The 24,018-nt window shown below is 37.1% G+C and overlaps 1 protein-coding gene across 1 annotated transcript in view; it reads right to left on the bottom strand.

The window, feature by feature from the left end:
* LOC150086956 (protein TRIR) overlaps window positions 1–24,018 on the bottom strand; it is a 103,205-nt gene that overhangs the window by 26,375 nt on the left and 52,812 nt on the right. Inside the window, exon 2 of the mRNA XM_090371708.1 lies at window positions 13,509–13,586. Within this exon, the coding sequence (XP_090227834.1) occupies window positions 13,509–13,586 (78 nt within the window). The remainder of the gene's footprint in view (window positions 1–13,508; window positions 13,587–24,018) is intronic.

Below are 24,018 nucleotides of genomic sequence, written 5' to 3'. Positions count from 1 at the left end.
GTTACCAGCAGCAAATTCTAAGTGGAACGCATTCAAGGAAGTAATTGTGGAAGCTACTAGACTTTTCATACAGATTAAGAAATACTGTTTAAGGTTTAGGTCTAAATGGACATCAGATGAACTAACGAGACTTGTGGCAGAGAATAAAAATGCATGGGATGAATATAAATTATCAAGCGACACAGAAGCCTATTATAGATATAAACTAGTCTGTAATCAAGTCACAAAAGAAGTTAGGCAAGCAAAGGCAGATTGTGAGAAATCTTTGGCAGAGGATGCTAAGAAAAACAGCAAGTACTTCTTTAGTTATATAAACTCTAGAAGGCAGGGGATGAATGAGATCAGTCCACTTTATATTGATGGTTTGACTGTTGACGATCCTACTCAGATAGCTGATAATCTGAATGAGTATTTTGCATCTACATTCACACACGAGTAGTTATTAAGGAAGGAAAATTCCAAAAGTTTATCAAACTGTAACAGGATGCTCAATGGATTTTGAATAACTGAGAGCAGAGTGAGGGAGAAATTGTTGGAGTAAAACATAAGAAAGGCACCTGGGGTGGATGGGATCTATCCAGTTATATTAAAGGAGGCGGCAAAGGAAGTAAGCAAACCCTTAGCCCATGGCTGTAGCGGAGGGTATATGCTGTATACCATCTGGAATTCGATTAATAAGCACAGTATACTCTCTGCATATGTAGCAGTCACAGAGTATACTATGATGTTGTTAAAAAGGAATTGGATGCAAAAAATTATTTTGATATCATATACAGTCAGTCCTTGTATAACATGATAGTCGTGTTCCTAGAAACCCTTGTGCAATGCAAAATCGTGCAATATAAATAACATGCCCTATGGGAAAAATAGGGTTAGGTGCTGGACACTCAAGATTGAACACACACTTGTAATCAAAACATTACCGAACACAATAAATAATCGTAATAAAATACGTAAGCAATATTTTATTATATTTATATTGTATATAAAATATTAGCAATATTTTGTTATGTAATAAAATATTGCTAATGCTTTTGTTTCTATCGTAAGAAAACTTGTTCTTTGTTTGATCTTCTATCCAAACAGATGACAGCCGTTCCATCTCTTCCAATTCTTTGTGTCTTGATCTAATGGATGTTGTTACACTTTGAGTTGTTCCTGCTATGAAAGTTTTTATTTTCTCTGCATTCTTTCTAATTCTCGGCATTTTTGCCCCATTTAGGCCTGTACCATGGGCAGACTGGCCATAACCCTTACCGAGGAAACCCCGGTGGGCCAGAAGCCAGTAAGATTTTGGCCATAAACGCTAGTACGAGGCCACTAAAAATTTTCCCGGGTAAGAATTTTTGACCCAGTCCGCCTCTGTCTATCGATATTGCTTTTATTTTTCTTTCTGAATCTGTAGTGTCTTCACCAGGACGCTTCCTTTTCACACCTTTTAAGTATTTTACTCATTTTAAGGAAATACACCACAATGAGAAGGCACGCTTGATACACACATAAACAAAGCTGTGCGTGCGTGTAGCAACTGAGTAAACAACACCGTAAAGGCAGAGACACACTTAACACCTCACTAGCTCACATTTTACTAAAGCACATTTCTGGGGGTCACTACCATAAAACAATAAAAACAATATTCAGTTGCATTTCTGCTAATGGAATCTGTTATAAATGGGTAGTAAAATCAATCTAATTGCATTCACGATAATACCGATAGCCGGAATTGTGTGGGTTTTTACTTTATTATGGTGAAATGTATGTCCCCTTCACTGATATAAAAAACATAAATACTCTTCAATCCAATTGTGTTGCGTACCGTTGGGGTGATTCTGCGTTTGACTGTCATTTCTTGTAAACACAAAGGCAAATCATACATAAACGAATTCGGTTCGTGTTATATATGAAATCGTTCCCCTATTCATAAATCGTGTATGATCGAATTTGTGTAGTGCAAAAACATGTTATACGAGGACTGACTGTACTTGGATTTCAGGAAAGCTTTTGACACTGTTGCGCATGGAAAACTACTGTAGAAATTAGAGCAGCATGGCATTAAGGGAAAATTGCTGCTAAGGATAAAAGGAGGGTTAAGTGCAAGAAGACAGAGTGGTAATCAATGGATGCTGCTCTTCGTGGACTAATGTTATTAGTGGAGTCCCCCACGGTTCAGTGTTGGGCCCACCATTGTTTTGTATATTTATCAATGATTTTGATGAAGGTATATCAGGCTTAATGTTCAAGTTTGCAGATGATATGAAGGTTGGCAGGGTTGTTAATGACAGTAATGGCAGTGTGCTACTGCAACAGGATCTAGAAAATTTGGGCAGATGGGTTGAGAAGTGGCAACTGAAGTTTAACATTGACAAATGCAAAGTACTGCATATGGGTAGAAGTAACCCCTGAGAAATGTACCAACTGTGTGATTCTACACTTAAGGTAGTAGAAAATGAAAAAGACCTGGGAGTAATTGTGCAGTCAGATGTGAAATTTTCTGAGCAGTGCAGACAGGCTGCCAGAGCAGGTCATGGGGTATTGTCAATGATATACAAGAATTTTGCTAGTAGGGAAAATTAGGTGATTATCCCTTTGTATAAGGCAATGGTCAGACCACGCATTGAGTACTGCACACAGATCTGGAGGTCTAATTTTAGGAAGGATGTAGAGTTGCTTGAGCAAGTACAGAGAATGGCAACAAAATTGGTGAATGGAAAGAAAAGGAGGTCTTACTAAGAAATGCTTAAGTTCTGCAAATTGCAGTGTCTGGACACTAGGCACCCGTGAGGTGATCTGATTGAGGTGTGTAAGGATGGGCTGATCAGGATCAATTGTGATGGGATTCTTCCTCTTGCTCAGATTATGAACCTGAGGGGGCATAAATTCAGATTGAGAAAAAACAGTTGTAGAATAGACGTGTGAAAATTTGCCTTTTGTTAGCAGGTAGTTGATTGCTGGAACAAACTTCCATCTATCCTTGTGCAAGTTGATAGCTTAAATAAATTCAAGGAGGAACTGGACAAATGTTTAGAGGGAATGGATGTGAATTTTTTTTGGCTGATACTGCATAAGCTTGCTTTCTTGCATCGCAAGCCTCTACTACTACCTATCCTCCAAGAATTTGTCTAGTTCTTCCTTGAATTTATTCAACCCATCCACTTGACATGATTCCTCAACTTGAATTTATGCTCCCTTGTGCGTAGTCTCAGCAAGTGGAAGAATGTCATTAACATTCAGCTTACTCAACCCATTCAAGAATTTGCAGAACTGAAGCCTTTTTAGGTAACAGCACCCTTCTGTTCCCTTTACCAATCTGTTTGCCCTTCTCTGCACCCATTCCAGCAGATCTACATCTTTCCCAAAGTGAGACCTCTATATTCCAATCGTGTTGCGTACCGTTGGAGTGATTCTGTGTTCAACTGTCATTTCTTGTAAACAAAAAGGCAAATCGTGCATAAACGAATTCGGTTCGTGTTATATATGAAATCAACATGTAACCATGGCCTTACACAAAAGCCTTATCCCTGCTAGCAAAGTTTCTGTATATCATTGCAAAAACCACGAGTTGTCCTGGCAGCACGTCTCTACTGCTCAGAGAATTATGTCTGACTGCACAATTACCACCAGGTCTTTTTCATTCTCCATTACCCTGAGTGTAGCACCTTGCATTTTTCAAGGTTAAAACTTCAACTGCCATTTCTCAGCCGTCGACCCAATTTTCCTAGATCTTTTTGCAGTAGCTCGCCTTTTAATAACCTCCTGAGCAACTTTTCTGGCAACACACATTTTTGTTCCCTGGTGGGTGTTTCTTATTGATCACATTTTGTATTTTATTTACTTTAACAGGTTTTCGTTCTGTATTTCTGTTTGTTTTATACAAGTCCTCTCTCCCAAACCCCAGTAGTTGCAGAATCTTCTGTAATACTGTTCTGCAGTATCATCTTGTATTTATATTCTGTACCAGCAATAAAATGGTTATATTTATATACTTAATTTTTAGACAACTTAATTTCATCTGTAGTATCCACCTACACAGTGTGGCAATTGGAAATCGAGACTGATGTGAGAAAAAATAATGATCCCATGTATCAGTAAACTAACTTTGGTTTATTCAAAGTAACTTCATCCTGCATCCACACACACTGCATGCAACAATCACAAAGCAAATGGAATAACTGGTGGAAGGCTGTGGATGTTATACTGTTCAATGTTCTGTCACAGCTCTTTGAATGGTGTTGATGTCAGGAAAATAATAGCCTTGAGCTTCAGGAACAAAAAGAAGTCACACGGGGCCTAAGTCTGGTGAACATGGTGGCGACAGTATACACTTTTTTAACTAGCCAAAAACTCTCGAACAGTGAGAGCCTTGTGGCTTGGTGCGCTGTTGTGCAAAAGGAACTAACTGCCGTCTTCTCTGTATGAGGCTGCACCCTACGGATTCCCTGAAACAAACATTTCAGTCATTGGGTGCAAACTCTTTGTGCACAATTCCCTTACTATCATAGAAAGTGATGAGCATGGTTTTGATTTTTGACATTTCTTGACAAACTTTTTATGGCCTTGGGAGAGTTTGCTGACTTCCACGCCACAATTTGTCGCTTCGGTGCAGGGTTGTATTGAAAACACATGTCTCATCACTAGTAATAATCAAATTCAAGACGTTGAGTTTGCTTTCAGTGACCTCAATGACTTCTCTGCAGTGTGCAAAATTGTGCCTGCCATTGACCGTCTGTTACTGAATGTGGAACACCAAGGGCTGGTGCAAGGGTATCTGACACCCCTCGGCAAAGAAAAATTCATGCGCCTCTTATCAATACGTACTTACATATTCACATGCATAGCCAAATATAACATAGTCAAATATAAACAAATTTGATATAAAAAAAAATTATTGATTTTTTTTTAAATTAACAAAACTATTTAAATTGCACAAAAAAGGAAAATATTTTTTTCAATAATTTTCATTAACTTGTATTTTAAACATCAATAATTCATTAACATACTTAATAATATATTTACAGTTAAAGTTAAATACATATTGCAATTTAATATTTATTATGAGAAATTAATTTTTCGTGCTTTTGCTCTTGCGAATGTTTGAATTAATGTATCAATGTCAAGATTAGCTGCAATTTCGTGTTCAATTGCTATTATTGCCAGACCAGTCAGTCTTTCTCTCTTGAGCCATGGTTGATTGAGTGTACGCTTTTATCAATTTCAATTTTGAAAAACTCCTTTATGAACTGGCTACTGATGCTAGCAAAGTTGCGAATATGTGCAATGCGATAAATTTGGAACACTTGTTTTCTAATTTATGTTGACATATATATGGGAGGACATCAATTGCCGAAGTGTTTTTGGAAATTTGTCTTGCTATTACTTGCAATTTGTTACTTAAATCTGTTCCATCGATATCTCAAGAATTATTGTGCATAAGGTATCTTTCTAAAATTAAACATTTTTGAAGCAGCTCTTCAGAAGAAATTTTTTGCAATTCGTATATATTTATAAGAACACCAAATTTTTCATTTAATACAGACGTGTTTGAATTTATCATTCAGCTGCAATAGCAGTTTCAATGATTGAAAAATAAAAATCAATCTTAAATTTTTGTTTAAAATCGCTAATAGGTTGATCCTCTTGCTCGTACATAAATTGCTTCTTCTTATTTCTAAGTCGAACTGTTTCTTGTTCTTCAAAATTAGGTGGTACACCTAAATTCTTAGCGACTTTTGTCGCTTCAACCAACAATTTTTCAAACTCATCATCATTTCGAATCCTCATTAAGAATTTTTTTGTTATTTATACAATCATGGCACTACTCATATCAGTGCTTTTATTCTGAAGTTGTTTACTTGTCACATTTATTTCAAAAAGTATATTATACCACATAATTAAAGATGCAATAAATTTAAATTTCGTAATATTTTTAAGGAGTCCATTTGCTTCTACTTTCATAGTATTGCCATTTAACTCCGACAAATGATCATCTTGAGATATCTATTCCAATGCATCGCAAATGCCGGACAAATTATATCTCAAAGGTTTCAGTGACTCAATTCGACTTTCCCATCGTGCGTCACAGACTGGTTTAAGAGTAAAATTAGTTATGTGCTTTTTCAAGTATTCCCATCGACGAGTCGAGCCGGAAAAATATACATACAAACGATGTATTGTATCGAAAAATACAGTGGCATCTAAACTATTAGCAGTACAACTCGCTACTAAATTTAGTGAATGTGAACTGCAATGTACATATGTTGCTCTTGGATTTATATTTAAAATTTGTCATTGCACACCTTTTATATCTCCTTTCATGTTGCTGGCATTGTCATATCCTTTACTTTGTAGATTCTGGATAGGTAAAGATAAATTTTCTAAAAAACATTATTTCATTTGCCATACTTTCTCCAGTAGTACTTTGCATGTGTACAAATCCCAAAAAGTGTTCATTTATGGAAACTTTATTGTTAGTGGTGTCCACAAAATGCATTACTATACTCTTTTGCTCCGTGTGAGCAATATCGGGAGTACAGTGTGTAATAATAGAAAAGTATTTGACGACAGAAACGAAATCCAAAATTTTTTTCTTCACAGCATCAGAAATAATCTTTATTATTTCATTTTGCACATCTGTTTGTTTGTTATTTGGTTTTTAGGAGCATTAGCAACTAAGGCCATATTGCTCCGGGATATGCGGTGGTCATTCCCTGACCTTTCCGCATCCTCCGTATTTGGTGGTGATGGGCTCGAACCCCGAATCTAATCAAGAAGCATGTGCTACGCACGGCTGCTCCTTCCCACCTGGCTACAGAGGCCCCCCTTTTTTTTGCACATCTATTCCGAGATAATGCAGATATGTTTTCTTATCTTTTATTTTTCTCAAATGTTCATTCATAATTGGGTCAAATTTTGCTAAGAATTCAACGAATTTCAAAAAATTTCCATTTCCACGAGAAAATAATGTCTCATTTGTTCCTTGAAAAGACAAATTCTGTAAAGCCAATGTTTGAACTAATGTAAACAGTCATTCTAGAACTTGCAACCAATGTTTTTCTTCTTTTTTAATAACTGTTAAGTTCTGTTCATCAATGGTTGTATGTTTTTTAATTCTTATCTCCAGTTCTTCCCATTTACGATAATTTTTGACATGCCTTTGAGTTTTCTCATGAGCATTTATAATTGATGAAATATTTTTCCAGTTTTTTTAAGCCAGAATCAGCAATGTTAATATTCGAATGATCAAATAACAAGCAACAAAAGCAAAATGCAGAATCTGTGAATTTCGAATACATTAACCACGAATGCTGTATTGTCTCGCCGTTAAATAACTTTCAAGTATAGTGTGTTGTTGAAAATCTTCGACTGTTGTTATCTTTCGGAAAGTCGAAATTATAAATTTGTTTTGGTCCATGTTCAACTAACAGTTGACATAATTTATCAACATTTAAAATCTTTAATTTATTCCATGTTGCTGGATCATCATAACTTAAAATTTGAAAATTGATTTCTTCTGTACCAACAGTACCACCTGCCATGATGCGCAGTCCATATAGAATGGATTGCGCATCATGCAGTTTGGTCTGTTCATGGCTTAGATAAAGAGGGTAAAACTGTGGAGCATATGTCGCTCTCTTTTCCAGTACCGTACATTGATAATATGCAACCCTGGAAACGATATGCGCCAATCAAAAGACATAAAAAAAAGAGCGGTATGTGCCCCACGGTTTTACCCTCTTTATCTAAGCAACGAACAGATGAAACTGCATGATGCGCAGTCCATTCTATATGTCAATGGTCCTCCAATACAACGTATTCTACGTTAAAAAAATCAGTACTGAACCTGAAATTGTATAGGTACTTACCGATTTGTTTGATATTAACACAAGACAACGCGTAAGGTGCAATAATATGAGACTAACTGATACAAAAAGATTGTGGAAAATAGAGTAGAGTAGATATACTATAGATATGCTCATAGCCAGATGACGACAGTAGTGACACAGCGGACGGCATGCACATCCAGTACAGTCCTATTCAAAAGTAAAGAAAACGCGAAAATTGACCGGTAAATAAGCGAATTAGGAATTTTCGGTTTCTTTCATGGCTGAGTGGCGGAAGTCCAACAAACGAACGGCAGTTTTGTCTGATGGACAAGCGCCCCATTGTTCTGGGTCGCCCATTGTCGCCTAATGGTAAAACCGGCCCTGTGGAACACATGCTTCACACAAAATGGCAGAATGTGCTAGTCCCACAGGAACTAGTAGTTGTTGGTGACTCTATTGTCAGGGAAACGGGGAACATGCTTTGTTAAAAGGATAGGTGGAACAGGACCAGGGTATGTCTGCGGGGAAAGGTTGATGACGTTGTAGAGCGGATATCACCTTTAAGGGCACAAAAGGTGATATAGTTGTACACGTTGGCACTAACGATATTAAGAGTAGGAGACCAGCAGAATTACTTAACAAGTACAGGTCACTGTTGAAAAAAAGCCGTGAAGTAGGGTTGAATTTGAAAGTGTTTGCAATTCTGCCCAGACACGATAGGAGGGAGTATATGATGAGAGCCTTGTCCATCAATTCGGCCCTGGAAAGATTGTGCAAGGTTCAAGGGGTAGAATTTTTTCAGCTTGGATTGTACTTGTTAACAGGAGAGATTGCTTCTACAGGGATGGGATACACTTAAATAGAAAGGGTGCAAGAATATTTGCTGATGCTATCGAGGCAGTGTTAGGTGGGTCGGAAAACTGCTAGCTTGGGGGGAGACAAAGACTAATAGATTAACAGTAGCCACTGGCAGAGGTGAAAGAGATTCTTGCACCGCTTCTATTGGAATGAGCAGAAGCCTGAAAAACAAGATGCAGGATATTTCAGAGAGTGCTGGAAGTCATTGCGGTACAAGTAAACACATGGGTTGTGTTAGGGTAGCTAAGAATAGAAACAGGTGCATGTATACTTGCGTGTACACCAATGCTAGGAGTTTAGTAAATAAATTTGATGAATTTGAGGTATTGCTCAAAACATCAAAGGCAGATATTGTTGGGATATCAGAGACGTGGTGTCACACAGATATAAGGAATGCAGAACTGGAATTTGGGGAGTACAATGTCTACAGAAAGGATAGACAGGATAGGAAGGGAGGGAGGAGGGGTTATGCTATTAGTTAAGAAACATAAAATCCAAGGAAGTGAAGCCAGTCGACATCGATGGACAGGGCAGTGTCGAGTCAGTTTGGTGTGACATAAGCATAGGTAAATCAAAATTGAGAGTAGGAGTGTGCTATAGGCCTAATGACTATGATGAGTATAATAAGATACTGTACAGGGAAATAGAATGGGCCAGTAAACCAGAGAGTCTTATAATGGGGGATTTTAATTTCCCAGATATTGACTGGAATTTGTGGGTTGGTCACTCACACACTAGCAAGGCTTTTGTGGATTTATTGGATGATTGTTTTCTACACCAGCATGTTCGGGAGGCAACTAGAGGGAGTAATATTCTTGATCTGATTATCAGTAGTGATTCTTCATGCATTAAGAATCTGCAGATAAAGGAACCACTAGGTGGCAGTGATCACAGTGTGCTGAAGTGGGATTTACTCAAGGAGGTAACTACCATCAGAGGTAAAGGGAAGGGTTTTTGCTTTCGTAAAGGCGACTATGATGGTCCGAGACAGTATTTAAATTCTATACAGTGGGACCAACTGATGATGTTACCAACAGCAAATTCAAGGAACTAATCTTGGAAGCTACCAGGCTTTAAATACCAACCAAGAAATATTGTTCAAGGTTCAGGCCTAAATGGTTGTCAGATGAACTAATGAGACATATGGCAGAGAAGAAAAATGCATGGGATACATACAAATTAATGGGTGACATGGAAGCCTATGATAGATATAAGTTGGTCTATAACCAAGTCACAAAGGAGATTAGGCAGGCAAAGGCAGATTATGAGAAATCCTTGGCAACGGATGCAAAGAAAAACAGAAAAGAGTTCTTTACCTATTTAAACTCAAGAAGGAAAGGGATGAATCAGATTGGTCCACTGGATGTTGATGGTTCAACAGTTGAGGATCCTGCTCAGGTGGCTAACAGTCTAAACAAGTATTTTGCATCTACATTCACACATGAGGAGTTATTCAGGAAGGGGAATGTCGTAGGTGAATAAACATTGGCAGTGAGCTAGATGATTTTCTAATAACTGAGAGGAAAGTGGAGGAGAGATTGTTGAGGATAAACATAAAAAAGGCACCCGGGGTGGATATGATCTATCCAGTTATATTAAAGGAGGCAGCAAAGGAAGTAAGCAAACCCCTAGCCATAATTATGAGAGCTTCTTTGGTCTCATGGGAGGTACCCATAGACTGGAGATGTGCAAATGTAATCCCAATTCACAAAGGAGGATCAAAGGCTGGCACAAGTAATTATAGACCTGTTAGTTTAACTTCGGTTCCAGGAAAATTAATGGAGGTACTGGTTAAAGAAGCACTGCAGGATCATCTAGACAAGAATTCAGTTATAGCTCAGACACAGCATGGTTTTGTTAAGGGCAGGTCTTTTTTTTTTTTTTTCTTGTCTGACCAATTTGATTGGATACTATGATGTAGTCACAAAAGAACTGGATGCAGGGAATAACTTTGATATTATATATTTGGATCTTAGAAAGGCTTTTGATACTGTTGCGCATGGAAGACTGCTGCACAAATTGGAGCAGTGTGGCATTGGAGGCAAATTGCTGCTATGGATAAAAGGATGGTTGAGTGGCAGAAGACAGAGAGTGGTAATCAATGGAAATTGCTCAACGTGGACTAATGTTATTAGTGGAGTTCCTCAGGGTTCAGTGTTGGGTCCATTGTTGTTTTCTGTATTTATAAATGATATTGATGATGGTATATCAAGCTTAATGTCCAAGTTTGCAGACGATACAAAGGTTGGCAGGGTTGTTAAGGACACTACTGAAGCTATGCTGCTGCAACAGGATCTGGAAAGGTTGAGCAGATGGGCTGAGAGGTGGCAAATGAAGTTTAACATTGACAAATGTAAAGTACTACATATGGGAAACAGTAACCCCAGATCAACGTATCAACTCTGTGGTACTACACTGACAGTGGTAGAGAATGAAAGGGACCTGGGGGTGGTTGTGCAGGCAGATATGAAGTTTTCTGAGCAGTGCAGACAGGCTGCAAGAGTAGCTCATGGTGTATTGTCAATGATATATAGGAATTTTTCTAGCAGGGATAGGGATGTGATTATTCCCTTGTATAAGGCATTGGTCAGGTCACACCTTGAGTACTGTATACAGGTCTGGAGGTCTCATTTCAAGAAGGATGTAGAACTGCTGGAACGAGTACAGAGAAGGGCAACAAGATTAGTGAATGGAACACAGGGTTGCTCTTACGAAGAAAGGCTTAAGTTTTGCAAATTACAGAGTCTGGAGACTAGGCATCGGCGAGGTGATCTGATAGAGGTGTATAAGGCTTTGAATGGCTTGAGCATGCTCAATGCCGATGGGATTCTTCCTCAGAATAATCGCCTGAGAGGGCATAAATTCAAATTGATGAAGGACGGATGTCGGATAGATGTGCGGAAATTTGCCTTTAGCCAGCGGGCAGTTGGTTTGTGGAATAGACTTCCATCACTTGTTGTTGAAGTTGATAGCCTAAACAAATTTAAGGCTCAGCCGGACAGGTATTTCGAATGAACGGAGGGGTGAAATGGGAGTAGTGGTTGTGTTTTTTTTTTTTTTTTTTTGGCTGATGCTGAATAAGCTTGCTTTCTTGCATCATATGCCTCTACTAATGCTAATGCTATTAACACACTGATCATCTGAAATCATTCACAATATGGCACATTGTTCTTTGGTAATGATTTCCCACACCTTTTCAATCAGCTCTGCTGTTCAAACCGTTTTTGAAGGGCCAGGATGTTGTCTTCCAGTGATTCTCTTCCATGGACTAAACATTTATGCTACTTGAACACAAAACTCGAAGTTGCCTTTTGTTCCTCCATAGCACAGACACAACAGACATGCAGTTCAGTTAGCATTACATTTTGAAATGGCAGCAATTTCCACTGATCTTAACTGCGGTGCTCGAGGAACAATCGCTCTTTCTTTTCAGGTTTACTTCTAGTAGATGGCAGCACCTGCACTCGTCTCATAACTTCAGTCCCACTTTCCAATTGCTGCACTCTGTATTTATGTTCTTGCGTTAGAACTACACACTTTTCCTTTAAAGAAAATTTTCCTATCATTAATTTTGCTTCTGCTACCATTTGAGAAATGTAGAACCTGTCATTATGGAAGATTAGCTATGTTCCTCCAGAATATACTTGATTAACAGATCTCTCTCTCTCTCTCTCTCTCTCTCTCTCGTCCCCTTCTCCTCTCACCCACACACGCATACTTACCTGATATGTACACTGAGGCATGTTATACACAGGCAGTGCTGTTGTGAGATATTTTTGCACCCTAGGCAAATTAAGCATTTGCCTAGGGCATATGGATTACCCATAAAATTAAATAATCTGTACGAGGGTGAAGCATCCCTACCCAAACGGCACCCTAGGCATTTGCCTGGATGCCTACCAATACCACAACGGCACTGTACACAGGTATAAACAACTAAGAGGTCATTTCGTTATACAGATTTCAACAACAACAAAAAAAAATAAATAAAATAAATAATAATAAGGATAATAAATAAACATTTATTAAAAATTGAATTACCTGACCTGCTGAGTTCAAAATAACATATGATTTGGACATCATCAAGACAAATTTAAAAAGTCATGACACAGTTTACTCTTCAGGCCTAATACAATGAAATAAAAAACAAAAACAGTTTACCCATTTCTTCCAGGTCCAGTGCAGCTGCTGAATCCCCCCTCTCATCAATCAATCACACTCTCTCTCTTCCCCCCCCCTCCCCATCCAACATAAGAAATTATTGCTCCAGAAATGGAAACAAACACTTCCACATGAATCAAAGATTTTTTGTTGGAAGTACAAAGGTTAAGTTAAGTAAAGAGTTCAAGTGGTCAGGGTCCTACTCCTTATTTAAGGAGGGTCAGACAGTCACAAAGGATTGCTGCCAGGAGGACCACCACCAATTACTATTAATTCCAGTCAAATCCCAGATACATGACTTACCTCTGCATTATATGTATAGAACCCACCTAACAGACTTCCACCAGTAAACTTTTGTTTCAACCTGCATTTTTTGCAGCCATTCTATTAGATACTAAGAGGAACAGATCCTGAAGCTGCACTGAACTGGAAGGGCTAAAACACAGAATTTAACACATGGCCAGTACTTTCTAAATTTGTCTTAGTTTTCTTAATTTTCAAAGTTACAAATTCATATGCTATAGAGTTTTTAATAATATTAAATTTAATAATAAATAACTTTAATAATGAATTTTATTTATTTATTTTTTGGTTTAACAAAAGCAGTAAAGTATATTTTTAACATACATACTACATAAAAAAAAATAATAAAATAAAATAAAAACTTACCTTAACCTCTTCCACTTCAGTCTTCTGCTTCTTGACTAGGCCAGTCTTAAGGATTTTTCCTCTCCGCCTCTTACCCACCTGGAGAGAGAATAAGTACTTGCACCATTAGCAAATGCCTGGAAATTGCTCCTAGAAAACCACCCTCTTGGGCTGTGCAACATCACTGCGATGATTACATTTTTTTATGTATCACCTGTAATGGTAATAAGTGCTTCAGTAGTACATGGCAATATGGATAAACCGCAAAACTGCAGGGTGGGTTCTCATCAAGCTTAATCACTGGAATTCGCATGTTAGTAACCAGAACTGATGTAATTTTCGAAATAGGATGCACTGTGGTGAATATCTATACATCAGATAAAGATTTCATATGAAACTGTGACACTTTCTAGATCTATCATTATCACACTTGACAAAACAGTACAAATGCCAAGTTCTATGTTGCTAGTGGCATTCAAAATGCAGTCTATAGTTGAAAATTTTCAAAATAACATACATATCATAAAAAGAAAATTTCTGAAATATGATTTGTTAAATGTGATAAATGCTAGAAATATTTCAAGAACTAAAATGCTTAGGACTAATTTTGCCAATGTATATAATATACCACATTTCTGTGTATAAAAAGGATTAAAGAGATAGAGAGAAGAACCATTAGACCTTTTGCAGTGTGTAGATGCAATATTAGGATTCAAAATACAAAAAAATTAACTGTTTATTTTATGCTCACATCAATATGCCATGACTACTTGAAGTGAGTATTGAATTCAATACTTTTACTAATTACACAATTCTGATATAAAGAATAAATAGCTTAATTTTTATCTAAGCTCCTATAATTTATTAAATATCTATAATTTATTAATATAATTCACATTTAGATGTTAAACAACAATATCAAAACAGGATAGCTTCTAAATTAACCCCAGGGGCTCACATCTGGTGAGTATGGGATTGGCAAACCCAGGGTCCCGAGCTGGATATCACCATTCTTCTCTTTCTTGGTGATTCCTTTCTACTTCTCTCTCTCTCTCTCTCTCTCTCTCAGGGTAACTCGAGAATTTTTTTTTTTTTTTTTTTTTTGCTGGTGCAACATATGCCTCAGGCTTCCTTGTACCATATGGCTGATAATGCTGATAATACTACTACTACTAATAATAATAATAATAATAAATATATATTTTCTACTGTTATTACCACTAGATATTTTTAAAACTTCAAGTGCTAACCCTCTTGCTGGCACATACACCTAAAAGTCAAACCACCTGTCATGAGCCCTTCATGATACCATAAAATTTTTGGAAAAAGACAATAAATTATTTAAAATTCAGCACTTTTTAATGTATTCATTATCTTAACAGTATAGTAGATATACGAAAAAATAATAATTTTTAAATGATTTTAATTAATAATTTTTTAAATAAATTAACATTAAATCAGTATTAAAAATCATTACAATGGCTGGTAGATGTTTTCACGAACATACAAATGCATACAGAGATATGGTGTGGAATATATTTTAAAAAGTTTTTCAATATAGTATTTGTTTTAAAAATATTTTTATAAATTTAAAAAAAGAATTTGAGAGCCAGATTTGCTTTCATCAGTTTCCTGCGCTTCATTAAATTTCCGCACTCAAGTGGAAATACATGTGAATCAGATCGCACATAAGTCTACAATAAATCTGTATATGAAATCGATAATATTGTAAGCTGATGTAATTATAAGGGTTTATTATTTTATTTTCTGGTATCGTGAACAATAATGAACGGTTGCATGCAGAATTGAAGCCGATGCATTCAGAAATTTAGTGCCATCAGCGGCCCATTAGTGACAGCTGTATTAGGCATGTCAAGATGTGCTAGCTGAACACCAGCACTTAAAAAAAAAAAAAAAAAAAAAAAAGCAATACTTGCACAGAATGTAAAGTCCACTAACAACAGTTGTTCAAACAATGTCAACAAAAAAACCTTGTAATCTGAATTAGGTTATCCACTGACAAATCATAATCCAACTGACACAATAACTGAAATAATGACATACAAGACATGAAATCAAAACTAAAAATATTAGACATATATGACTTTCTAGAAGTATTTTTTCTAACCCATTATGTTAAATTTTATTTTGTCATGGCATTTTTGACAAATGCCTAAGCCTACCACTACATGAACTGGCACACAAGAGTACGCAGAACAACTAAAACTTAAGATTTTTTTTTTAACATGCATATTTCTCAAATTCCAAAAATCAGGGATGCCGATCGAAAGTCAAAACTATACTAAAGGAATATTAAAATTCACACTTATATCACTTTGACGTTAATTTAAATTTAAAAATTTTTCTTTTCTTGGCATTTTACATATGCTGTTATTGGTCAGTTAACTAATTACTATCCACATATTATCTTAAGAATTTTTAATTATGTAAGTGAGGTATTTATTTATATATACACTTTAACAATTCGGGATTAAGCTTCTAGAGAATATTCTGTAATGGTATATTTAAAATATGGCAATCCATCATACATCACTCACTTTACAGCAATCATTTTTAGGAAAAACTGCTGATTCCACCAGCAAACAACTTAAGAATCATAAAAAACTTATTTCTCTGTTTAGCCAATCAGTACTCCCGGATGGCTAGCAGCCTTTTCATTTATTTCACATCAGCATCTTTCAAGTTTATATCCATTAATACAAAGGGGTGAAATGGGGTTTTTTTTTTTTTTTTTTGGCTGATGCTGCATGAGCTTGCTTTCTTTGCATCGTATGCATCTACTAATGCTAATGTTAATATATGACGTGCATTTTGTCTTTAAATCGGCTTTCTAAAATAAAAGCAAATGACCCAAACTACAGTATTGAAAATGCAAAAACTCATTTATTGTGGAGAAGGTCGTATTGCTCAAAACTCAAGAGTGAAACTTCACATTGGGTCATTTATATATGATGTTAAGAACAGATTCTTTGCTGCAGTAACACAAAGAAATGACAAAGTATACACTTCAAGACTCCAAATTAAAAAAAAAAAAAAAAAGTCAACAAGAAATCAAAAAATTCTAGTAATAACTAGAATACGCATAAACAGATACTTTGCAAGTCGTAAATAAACGACAAGCGGAATTATAAGTTGTCACCGAGAGATTAGTGTACCTATTATCTTGCAATCCCCGCTGCCTTCACACTCGCCACTCAAAAAAAAAAAAAAAAAAAAAGTTTAGCTTTAGTGCGCTGCATCGATTGTTGTGTTCTGTTGCAGCACAAAAGGACAAATTTTGTTTTGTTATTCATGTCAGGGATGTCGGAATTTTTTTTATAGTAAAAAAAAAATTTTTTTTTTTGGTTTAGAAATCGTGAAAATGATGGCTAAACACAAAAGAGTTGTGTTTTCAGTTAAACAAAAACTTGAAATTATTCAAAAGTTTGAAAACGGTGCATCTGTTAAATCTCTAAGGAATCATTATAATAAGGATGTATCAAAACGGCCAAACATGAACAAGTATCGCGCGGAATTCAGATTTAGAAATAATAATATAGTAGCAATATGTTATTAGTCATTCTCGGAGTTACGTAAAACTCGACGAAGTAAGAAGTCCTGGAACGTATCTCTTACGCATGTCGGGGACTTTTGTATTTTTGGATTAACTGGGAAATCGGTTATCCGGGATTTGTTTTTTACTATCTACACGGAAAATCAAGAGTCTACTGTAGTATACATACACACTATTACCCCCCCCCCCCTATGAATACCTGTACTACCTGTAATATGACCAAACCAAAATTCAAGGCATGACTAAGGTCGCCCGATTTCTGAGGGTGGACTGTACCAGCAATTTAAATCAAGTAATTAAGTTGTCCACAGTTATAATCAGTATATGTTCTTAGCACAGGGGAAACAGCACAGGGGAAACAAATTGCAATTCAATTATAAAATAACTGAAATATTCCAGAGAGAGAGAGAGAGAGAGAGAGAGAGAGAGAAACTGATAATAAATTATCTCTTCTCTATGGAATTCAAATATAGGGTGCCCATAGTCTTGTTCTGATTTTAAAATTCAATTATGTCACAACCAAAAGACATAAAAGCAATACCCCATATCAGAATATTGTGGTGATTCACATGTCCAGATATGTGGAAAGTGGCTTCATCAGAGAAATACGGTGTTATGGAAATTGTGAAACACCAAAAGTCTGTAAGCTTGTTTTCCAATACACCTAAATGTACACACCCTTGTAACACTTAGAACATCAAGACAAAATTCTGCTTCTTGACACGTACAGGACAGCATATTAATACACACAGTTTTGATTGTCTTGGTTATCCTTGAGTGAAGAGTTTAAATTTTAGTAATGGGTATTCTCTATACAAAATCCTTGAGGTACCTGACAGGAAGAAGTCTAAGGGTGTCATGTCAGGGGAGCAGGGAGAGCAGGAAATTGGTCCATCACAGCCCATCCATCTACAAGGAAATGTTTCATCCAGAAAATGATGAACATTCAGACCCCAGTGTGGAGGTGCACCACCCTGTTGGAAACTGAATGGCTATAACTCTTCCAGCTGGAGGATCACAAATTGCTGTAGCATGTCAAGATAAATGTTTCCTCTGTTGCTCTTCTCACAAAAGAAAAATGGACCTATCACCCTATCAAATAGATAAGTAAGCAGCAGCCATTATCAATCCAATGCAGGATTGAAGCCTCCTTAAACAATTCATGTTGAGGGAAATAGACCATAATCTGCCATGCTGGTCCAGTGCAGATTGGCAGATTGACAGTATTTACCAGTCAGGGGCTAGGAGTCCACACCAAATGTTTAACTTTGGGTCTATCATGAATGAACCACATATCAGAATGTATCAGAACCACATACCCTCCAGCAATGAGAGCACAACAATACAAATGGCCCTCAGTCCCCAGCAGCTTTCACTCTCCCTCTTACGGCAGCGAGAGGATCAGAGTGGAAGCAGAGGGTGCTAAGAATCTCTGGGTACGACCAGGCTGCCATGCACGGAAATTGAACCTGGCCTGTTATAACGTACAATCCCTCATCGGTGAAGACAGGATATTAGAGCTGGAAAAGGAATTAGAAAATGTGAATTGGAATATCATCGGTTTGGCTGAAACAAGAAGAAGAAATGAATCACTTATAAGTTTATCAAGTGGAAATCTGCTGTACACCAATGGAAACAGTGAAAGGAGGGAAGGTGGAGTTGGGTTTCTGGTCCATAACGATTTTAAAAACAACATTTTGGAATTCAAAAGTATATCACCAAGGTGTCAAGACTAATACTCAAGATTTCTAAGAGGTACAAGCTAAAGATTATAATGATTTATGCACCAACATCGAGCCATGATGATGAAGAGGTTGAAGAAATGTACACCGAAATTGAGTCTTTTAGATGAGCAGAAAACCCACTACACTATTATTATGGGGGACTTCAATGCTAAGGTTGGAAAAAGGCAAAACAGCGCAGAAAGAGGAACTATAGGAAATTTTGGAATTGGTGAAAGAAATAAAAGAGGTGAAAGACTTGTGGAATTTGCAGAATCTCAAGGAATGTCAGTAATGAACACTTTTTTCAAGAAAAGGGTGAACAGAAAGTGGACATGGAAGAGTCCAAATGGATTAACAACTAATGAAATCGACTTCATCCTCACTAACAGAAGATATATTGTGAATGATGTTACCGTCCTGAATAAGGTAAATGTTGGAAGTGATCACAGAATGGTAAGATGTACACTTGATATAGATGTAGGAAAGGAAAGGAAAAAACTGACTCGAGTAAATAATACAAAGGTCTTTGAAATAACAGAGGAGGAGAAAAAGCAGTATGTACTGGAACTTAAGAACAAGTTTCAGCTTCTGCAGACTGCTCAGGACCAAGATATCGACAAAGGAATATTACAATTTTGTTGTTGTTTGTTGTTTGGTTTTTAGGAGCATTAGCAACTAAGGCCATATTGCTCCGGGATATGCGGTGGTCATTCCCTGACCTTTCCGCATCCTCCATATTTGGTGGCGACAGGCTCGAACCCCGGTCTAATCAAGAAGCGTGTGCTATGCACTGCTGCTCCTTCCCACCTGGCTACGGAGGCGCCATTACAATTTTCTGAAAGTGATAAAGCCCAAGAAATCTATAGGGAAACAGAAATCCAAAGAAGAAAAAATTAGTCAAGAAACACTTGTCATGATGAACCGAAGACGACAAATGAAGAGCAAGAAAAACACTGACAGGGAGAAAATTGAGTATACTGAGTTATGCAAAGCCATTAGAAAGAGACTCAGAGAGGACATAAGAAGATTTAACACAAGAAAAGTAGAACAAGCATTAAGGGAAAACAAAGGATATAAATCAGCAGCCATGAGCAGTAATACAGAAAGACAAATGATACTGAAACTGAAGAATAGCGATGGTGTACTTATAAACAGCAGAGAAGGCATAATTCAAATAGCAGAAGACTACTATAGAGAATTATACAAGGAGCGAGGGAATGATACCAGCAGTGGGGAAGATGGATTGCAAAATAGCAACACATACAACATACCCGATATTCTTCCTGATGAGGTAGAACATGCATTGAAGAAAATGAAGAATCGGAAAGCCCTGGGGGGAAGATGAAGTTACTGTAGAGTTGTTAAAATTGGGAGGAAGAGACATAACACAAAAACTGGCAAGGCTCTTCACAAAGTGCATTAGAAAAGGTGTGATGCCTAAGCAGTGGAATAATGCAATCATAGTTTTGCTGCATAAGAAAGGAGATAAATCAGAAATTGGAAATTATAGACCAATTAGCTTGTTATCCCATATCTACAAGTTGTTCACAAGGGTCATTACTAACAGATTAGAAAGAAAGAAAGAATACTTGATGAGAATCAACCGAAAGAGCAAGCTGTCTTTAGGACAGGATTCTCAACTACGGATCACCTTCACGTAATATCACAGCTAATGGAGAAAGCAAATGAATATAAAACACCATTATGCCTGGCATTTGTGGATTATGAAAAGGCATTTGACTCCATACAGCATAAGGCAATGTTTCGGGAACTGGAAAGACAAGGCATAGATACTCCATATATTATGATTTTGAAGAAAATATATGAGAGTGCTACCTCCTTTATTAGACTAGACAAAGACAGTAGGAAATTTAAAATCGAGAAAGGAGTTCGACACGGAGACACAATATCTCAGAAGCTGTTTACTGCTGCCCTTGAGGAAACTTTCAGAAGATTAGACTGGTCGCAGAAAGGAGTCAATGTGAACGGAGAGTACCTAAACCATTTACGATTTGCAGATGACATTGTGGTCATAAGCCACGATCCCAAAGAATTAGAGGAAAATCTTAATCAGTTATGCACAGTTAGTAAGGATTTTGGACTAAAGATGAATATGGCTAAAACAAAAGTAATGATGAACAAGTATGCCACGGAAAGGGAAATAATGATTGAAGGAGCAGTAATTGAAAAGGTGGAGTCATATACTTATCTGGGACAAGTTATTAGCTGTAATAATGATAAATGGCTGGAAGTCAAGAGAAGAATAAATTTTGGATGGATAGCATTCAGGAAATATAGTCACATACTGAAGAGCAATATCCCAGTTTGTCTGAAACGTAAAATAATGAATCAATGTATACTCCCCACCATGACTTATGGAAGTGAAACTTGGGCACTCACCAAAAGAATGGAAGAGAAGCTAAGAACTACACAACAAAGAATGGAATGAATTATATTGGGAATCAGACTGTTGGATTAGAAGAGAAACACATGGATTAGGCAGCAAACTCAAGTAAAGGACATTCTTATCAAAACTAAAGAACTAAAATGGTCTTGGGCAGGACAAATAGCTAGAAGACATGATGACAGATGGACTAAGAAAATAACAGAATGGTACCCAAGAGGAGCTAGAAGAAAACCTGGAAGACAAAGGTGGAGATGGATAGATGAAATTCATGAGTTTTTGAGTAGTAAATGGATGGCCAGTGCTCAAAACAGAAGGAACTGGAAAGTTGTTGGAGAGGCTTTCATCCTGCAGTGGATTGAAAATGGCTGATGATGATCAGAATGTTGTGGTGATTTGCATGTCCAGGTATGTGGAAAGTGGCTTTATCAGAGAAAAGCACCTTCTTTAGGTATTCGCTGTCTTCAGCAACAAGTCAGCATGGCTCCACCATCTCCAATTCAACTTCTCCTGTGTAGTGGTTCCAGCCTTATGAATTGCCATTAGATTTTATAATAGTTAATATATTTCAGTTATACTTAATATTTATGTTATATGGAAATACTGATAAGTAGTATTTCATAAAATATTATTAATAATATCTAGACACTTTTTGTTGGCTAAATCATAATCATTTGGCACTGTGCAATCACAAGCATGTACATTTTTCATTTGTAATGATCTGATATTTGCCTTATGCAATGTTGCTTATGCAGATATTTTTAGAAATGTTGTGTGCATGTAAGTGCACATAAAGCACCTACTGGCTCCACAATGTTCATCTTATTTATTTTTTTTATGAAACCCCAAACACGAGAGGTATTAGAACCTACAGTACTTAGTACCCTGCATGGGTTGAAGGTTGAGAAGATGACAGAAGATATTCATTGACATTAGACTTGAACTTCTGTAGATTGCAATTTTCAGGAAATACGTATGAAGGTTGTTCCAGAAAACAAAAGTAGAATGAATAAATGAGGAAGAAGAAAAGATGGTTCTATGAGTTTGAAGTTGGACAATAAAAGAATGTTGACTGGTTGCAGCATGTGTTTGGACTGTTTTGAAAAATACAGTGGGAATTATAGAAGCCAATTCAGAAGAACAGTGCCCATGGAAGTATCAATAGAAAAGGCATGCAGCAGAAACAAAATGTCTGAGACAGAGAGGGGCGAAACTCTGTTAGAGATGAGTCATCGATTACTAACAAATCACGTTTTAACTACACGATTTTGGTTGCATAAGTGCCTGCTGTGAAATACTAGATTTGTGCATATGTGTTAGTATGTATGTATATGTATACATGAGGGTGGTTCAATAAAGAATCGCCCTGATCTAGCTGCAGAGGTGCTAGCCTGTTGATTCTTGGCACAGGTTTAATCCTTCTCTACATAGTCACCATGCAGATTTACACAGTTTTCCTATCGATGGATGAGGCTGTGGATACCGCCTTTGAAGACGTGGTGAGGTTAGTCTTTGAACCATGGCTCTGTTGCAGAAATGAGTGTCTCATCACCATCAGGGAAGTGGGTCCCCCAGAAGACGATTTGAGGGAAGGAAACAAGAAGTCCAATGGTGTGCAAGATCAGGTGATTAGGCTGGATGGGGCAGTATTTCATATCCGCAAGTGGCCGCTTGTGTTGTTGCAATTTCAGAAGTGTGAACACCTTTGGACAGCATGCCATGCCTACATGTTTTTATTTTCTCCCGTAATTTTGTGAGCAAGTTGGCATAATAGGCACCTGCAATTGTTCAACCTTTCGGCAGGTCATTATTACGCCTTTCTCATCCCAAAACACTGTTAGCAAGACCTTTCTTGCTGATGCTTGGACCCTTGCCTTCTTGGTGGTGGTGGTGGTGGTGGGGAACCATGATGTCGCCATTCCATGGACTGCTTTTTACTTTCAGGGTCGAAATGGTGTATCCAACTTTCATCCTGAGTGATTAGACAAGAGAAAAAGTCTTCCTCATTTTCTTGGCACAGGGCTAACAACTCTTGTGATTTCTGTTGTCAATCAGCCTTCTGGAAACTAGTAAATAATCGGGGAATCCATCTTGCACTCAATTTCTGTAAATGGAGTTGGTCATGAAGGACTGTTTCAACAGAGCCCACACTAATCTTCACCTCCTAGGACAATTCATGCACAGACATCTGGTGATCTTCCATGATTAACGACTCCACTTTTCTGATCGTGCTATCATCAGTGGCTGAATGGGAATGACTTAGAATGGGCTCAGATTCTACCGATGTCTGGCCACACCTAAACTGTGTATGCCAGTACTTTACAATGCCATAGGATGGGGCTTCATCCTTATATACAGCAGTCATATCCTCATGGATTTCTTTAGGGGATTTCCTCTAGATTTCCTCTTTAGGATATGCTGAAATTTTACACCTTTAGTACAGAGATATGTATGAGGCTACACACAAAATATCATGACTGTGCGATACGTGGAAGTAGGTGAGGACAATTCTTTATTGAACCACCCTCATATGTGAGTGAATGCAGGTATGTATGTCTAGTCTATGTCTTGTGCTGGGTGAGAAATGAGTCCACTTAACTCGTAGTGAAAAACAACAACAAAAAAAAAAAAAATAAAATAATAATAATAATAAAGTGTGTTCTGTCCTATAAGCACTGACTATTGTACCCTGAAAAAAAAAAAAAATTTAGGTGGCACCTGCGTCCTGTCCATGTGTATAACGATGAATGTAAGAATGACAAAGCATGAGTGTTATATGCTGTTATTTAGCCTGTCCCTATTTATGTTAAAATAAAAAATATATAAAAA

The sequence above is a fragment of the Mastigoproctus giganteus genome, chromosome 4, assembly GCF_048544385.1.
Source record: "Mastigoproctus giganteus isolate SK-2022 chromosome 4, ASM4854438v1, whole genome shotgun sequence".
NCBI lineage: Eukaryota > Metazoa > Arthropoda > Arachnida > Uropygi > Thelyphonidae > Mastigoproctus > Mastigoproctus giganteus.
The sequence above is the reverse complement of the archived record's forward strand: the minus strand, read 5'-3'. Positions and strand labels throughout refer to the sequence as shown.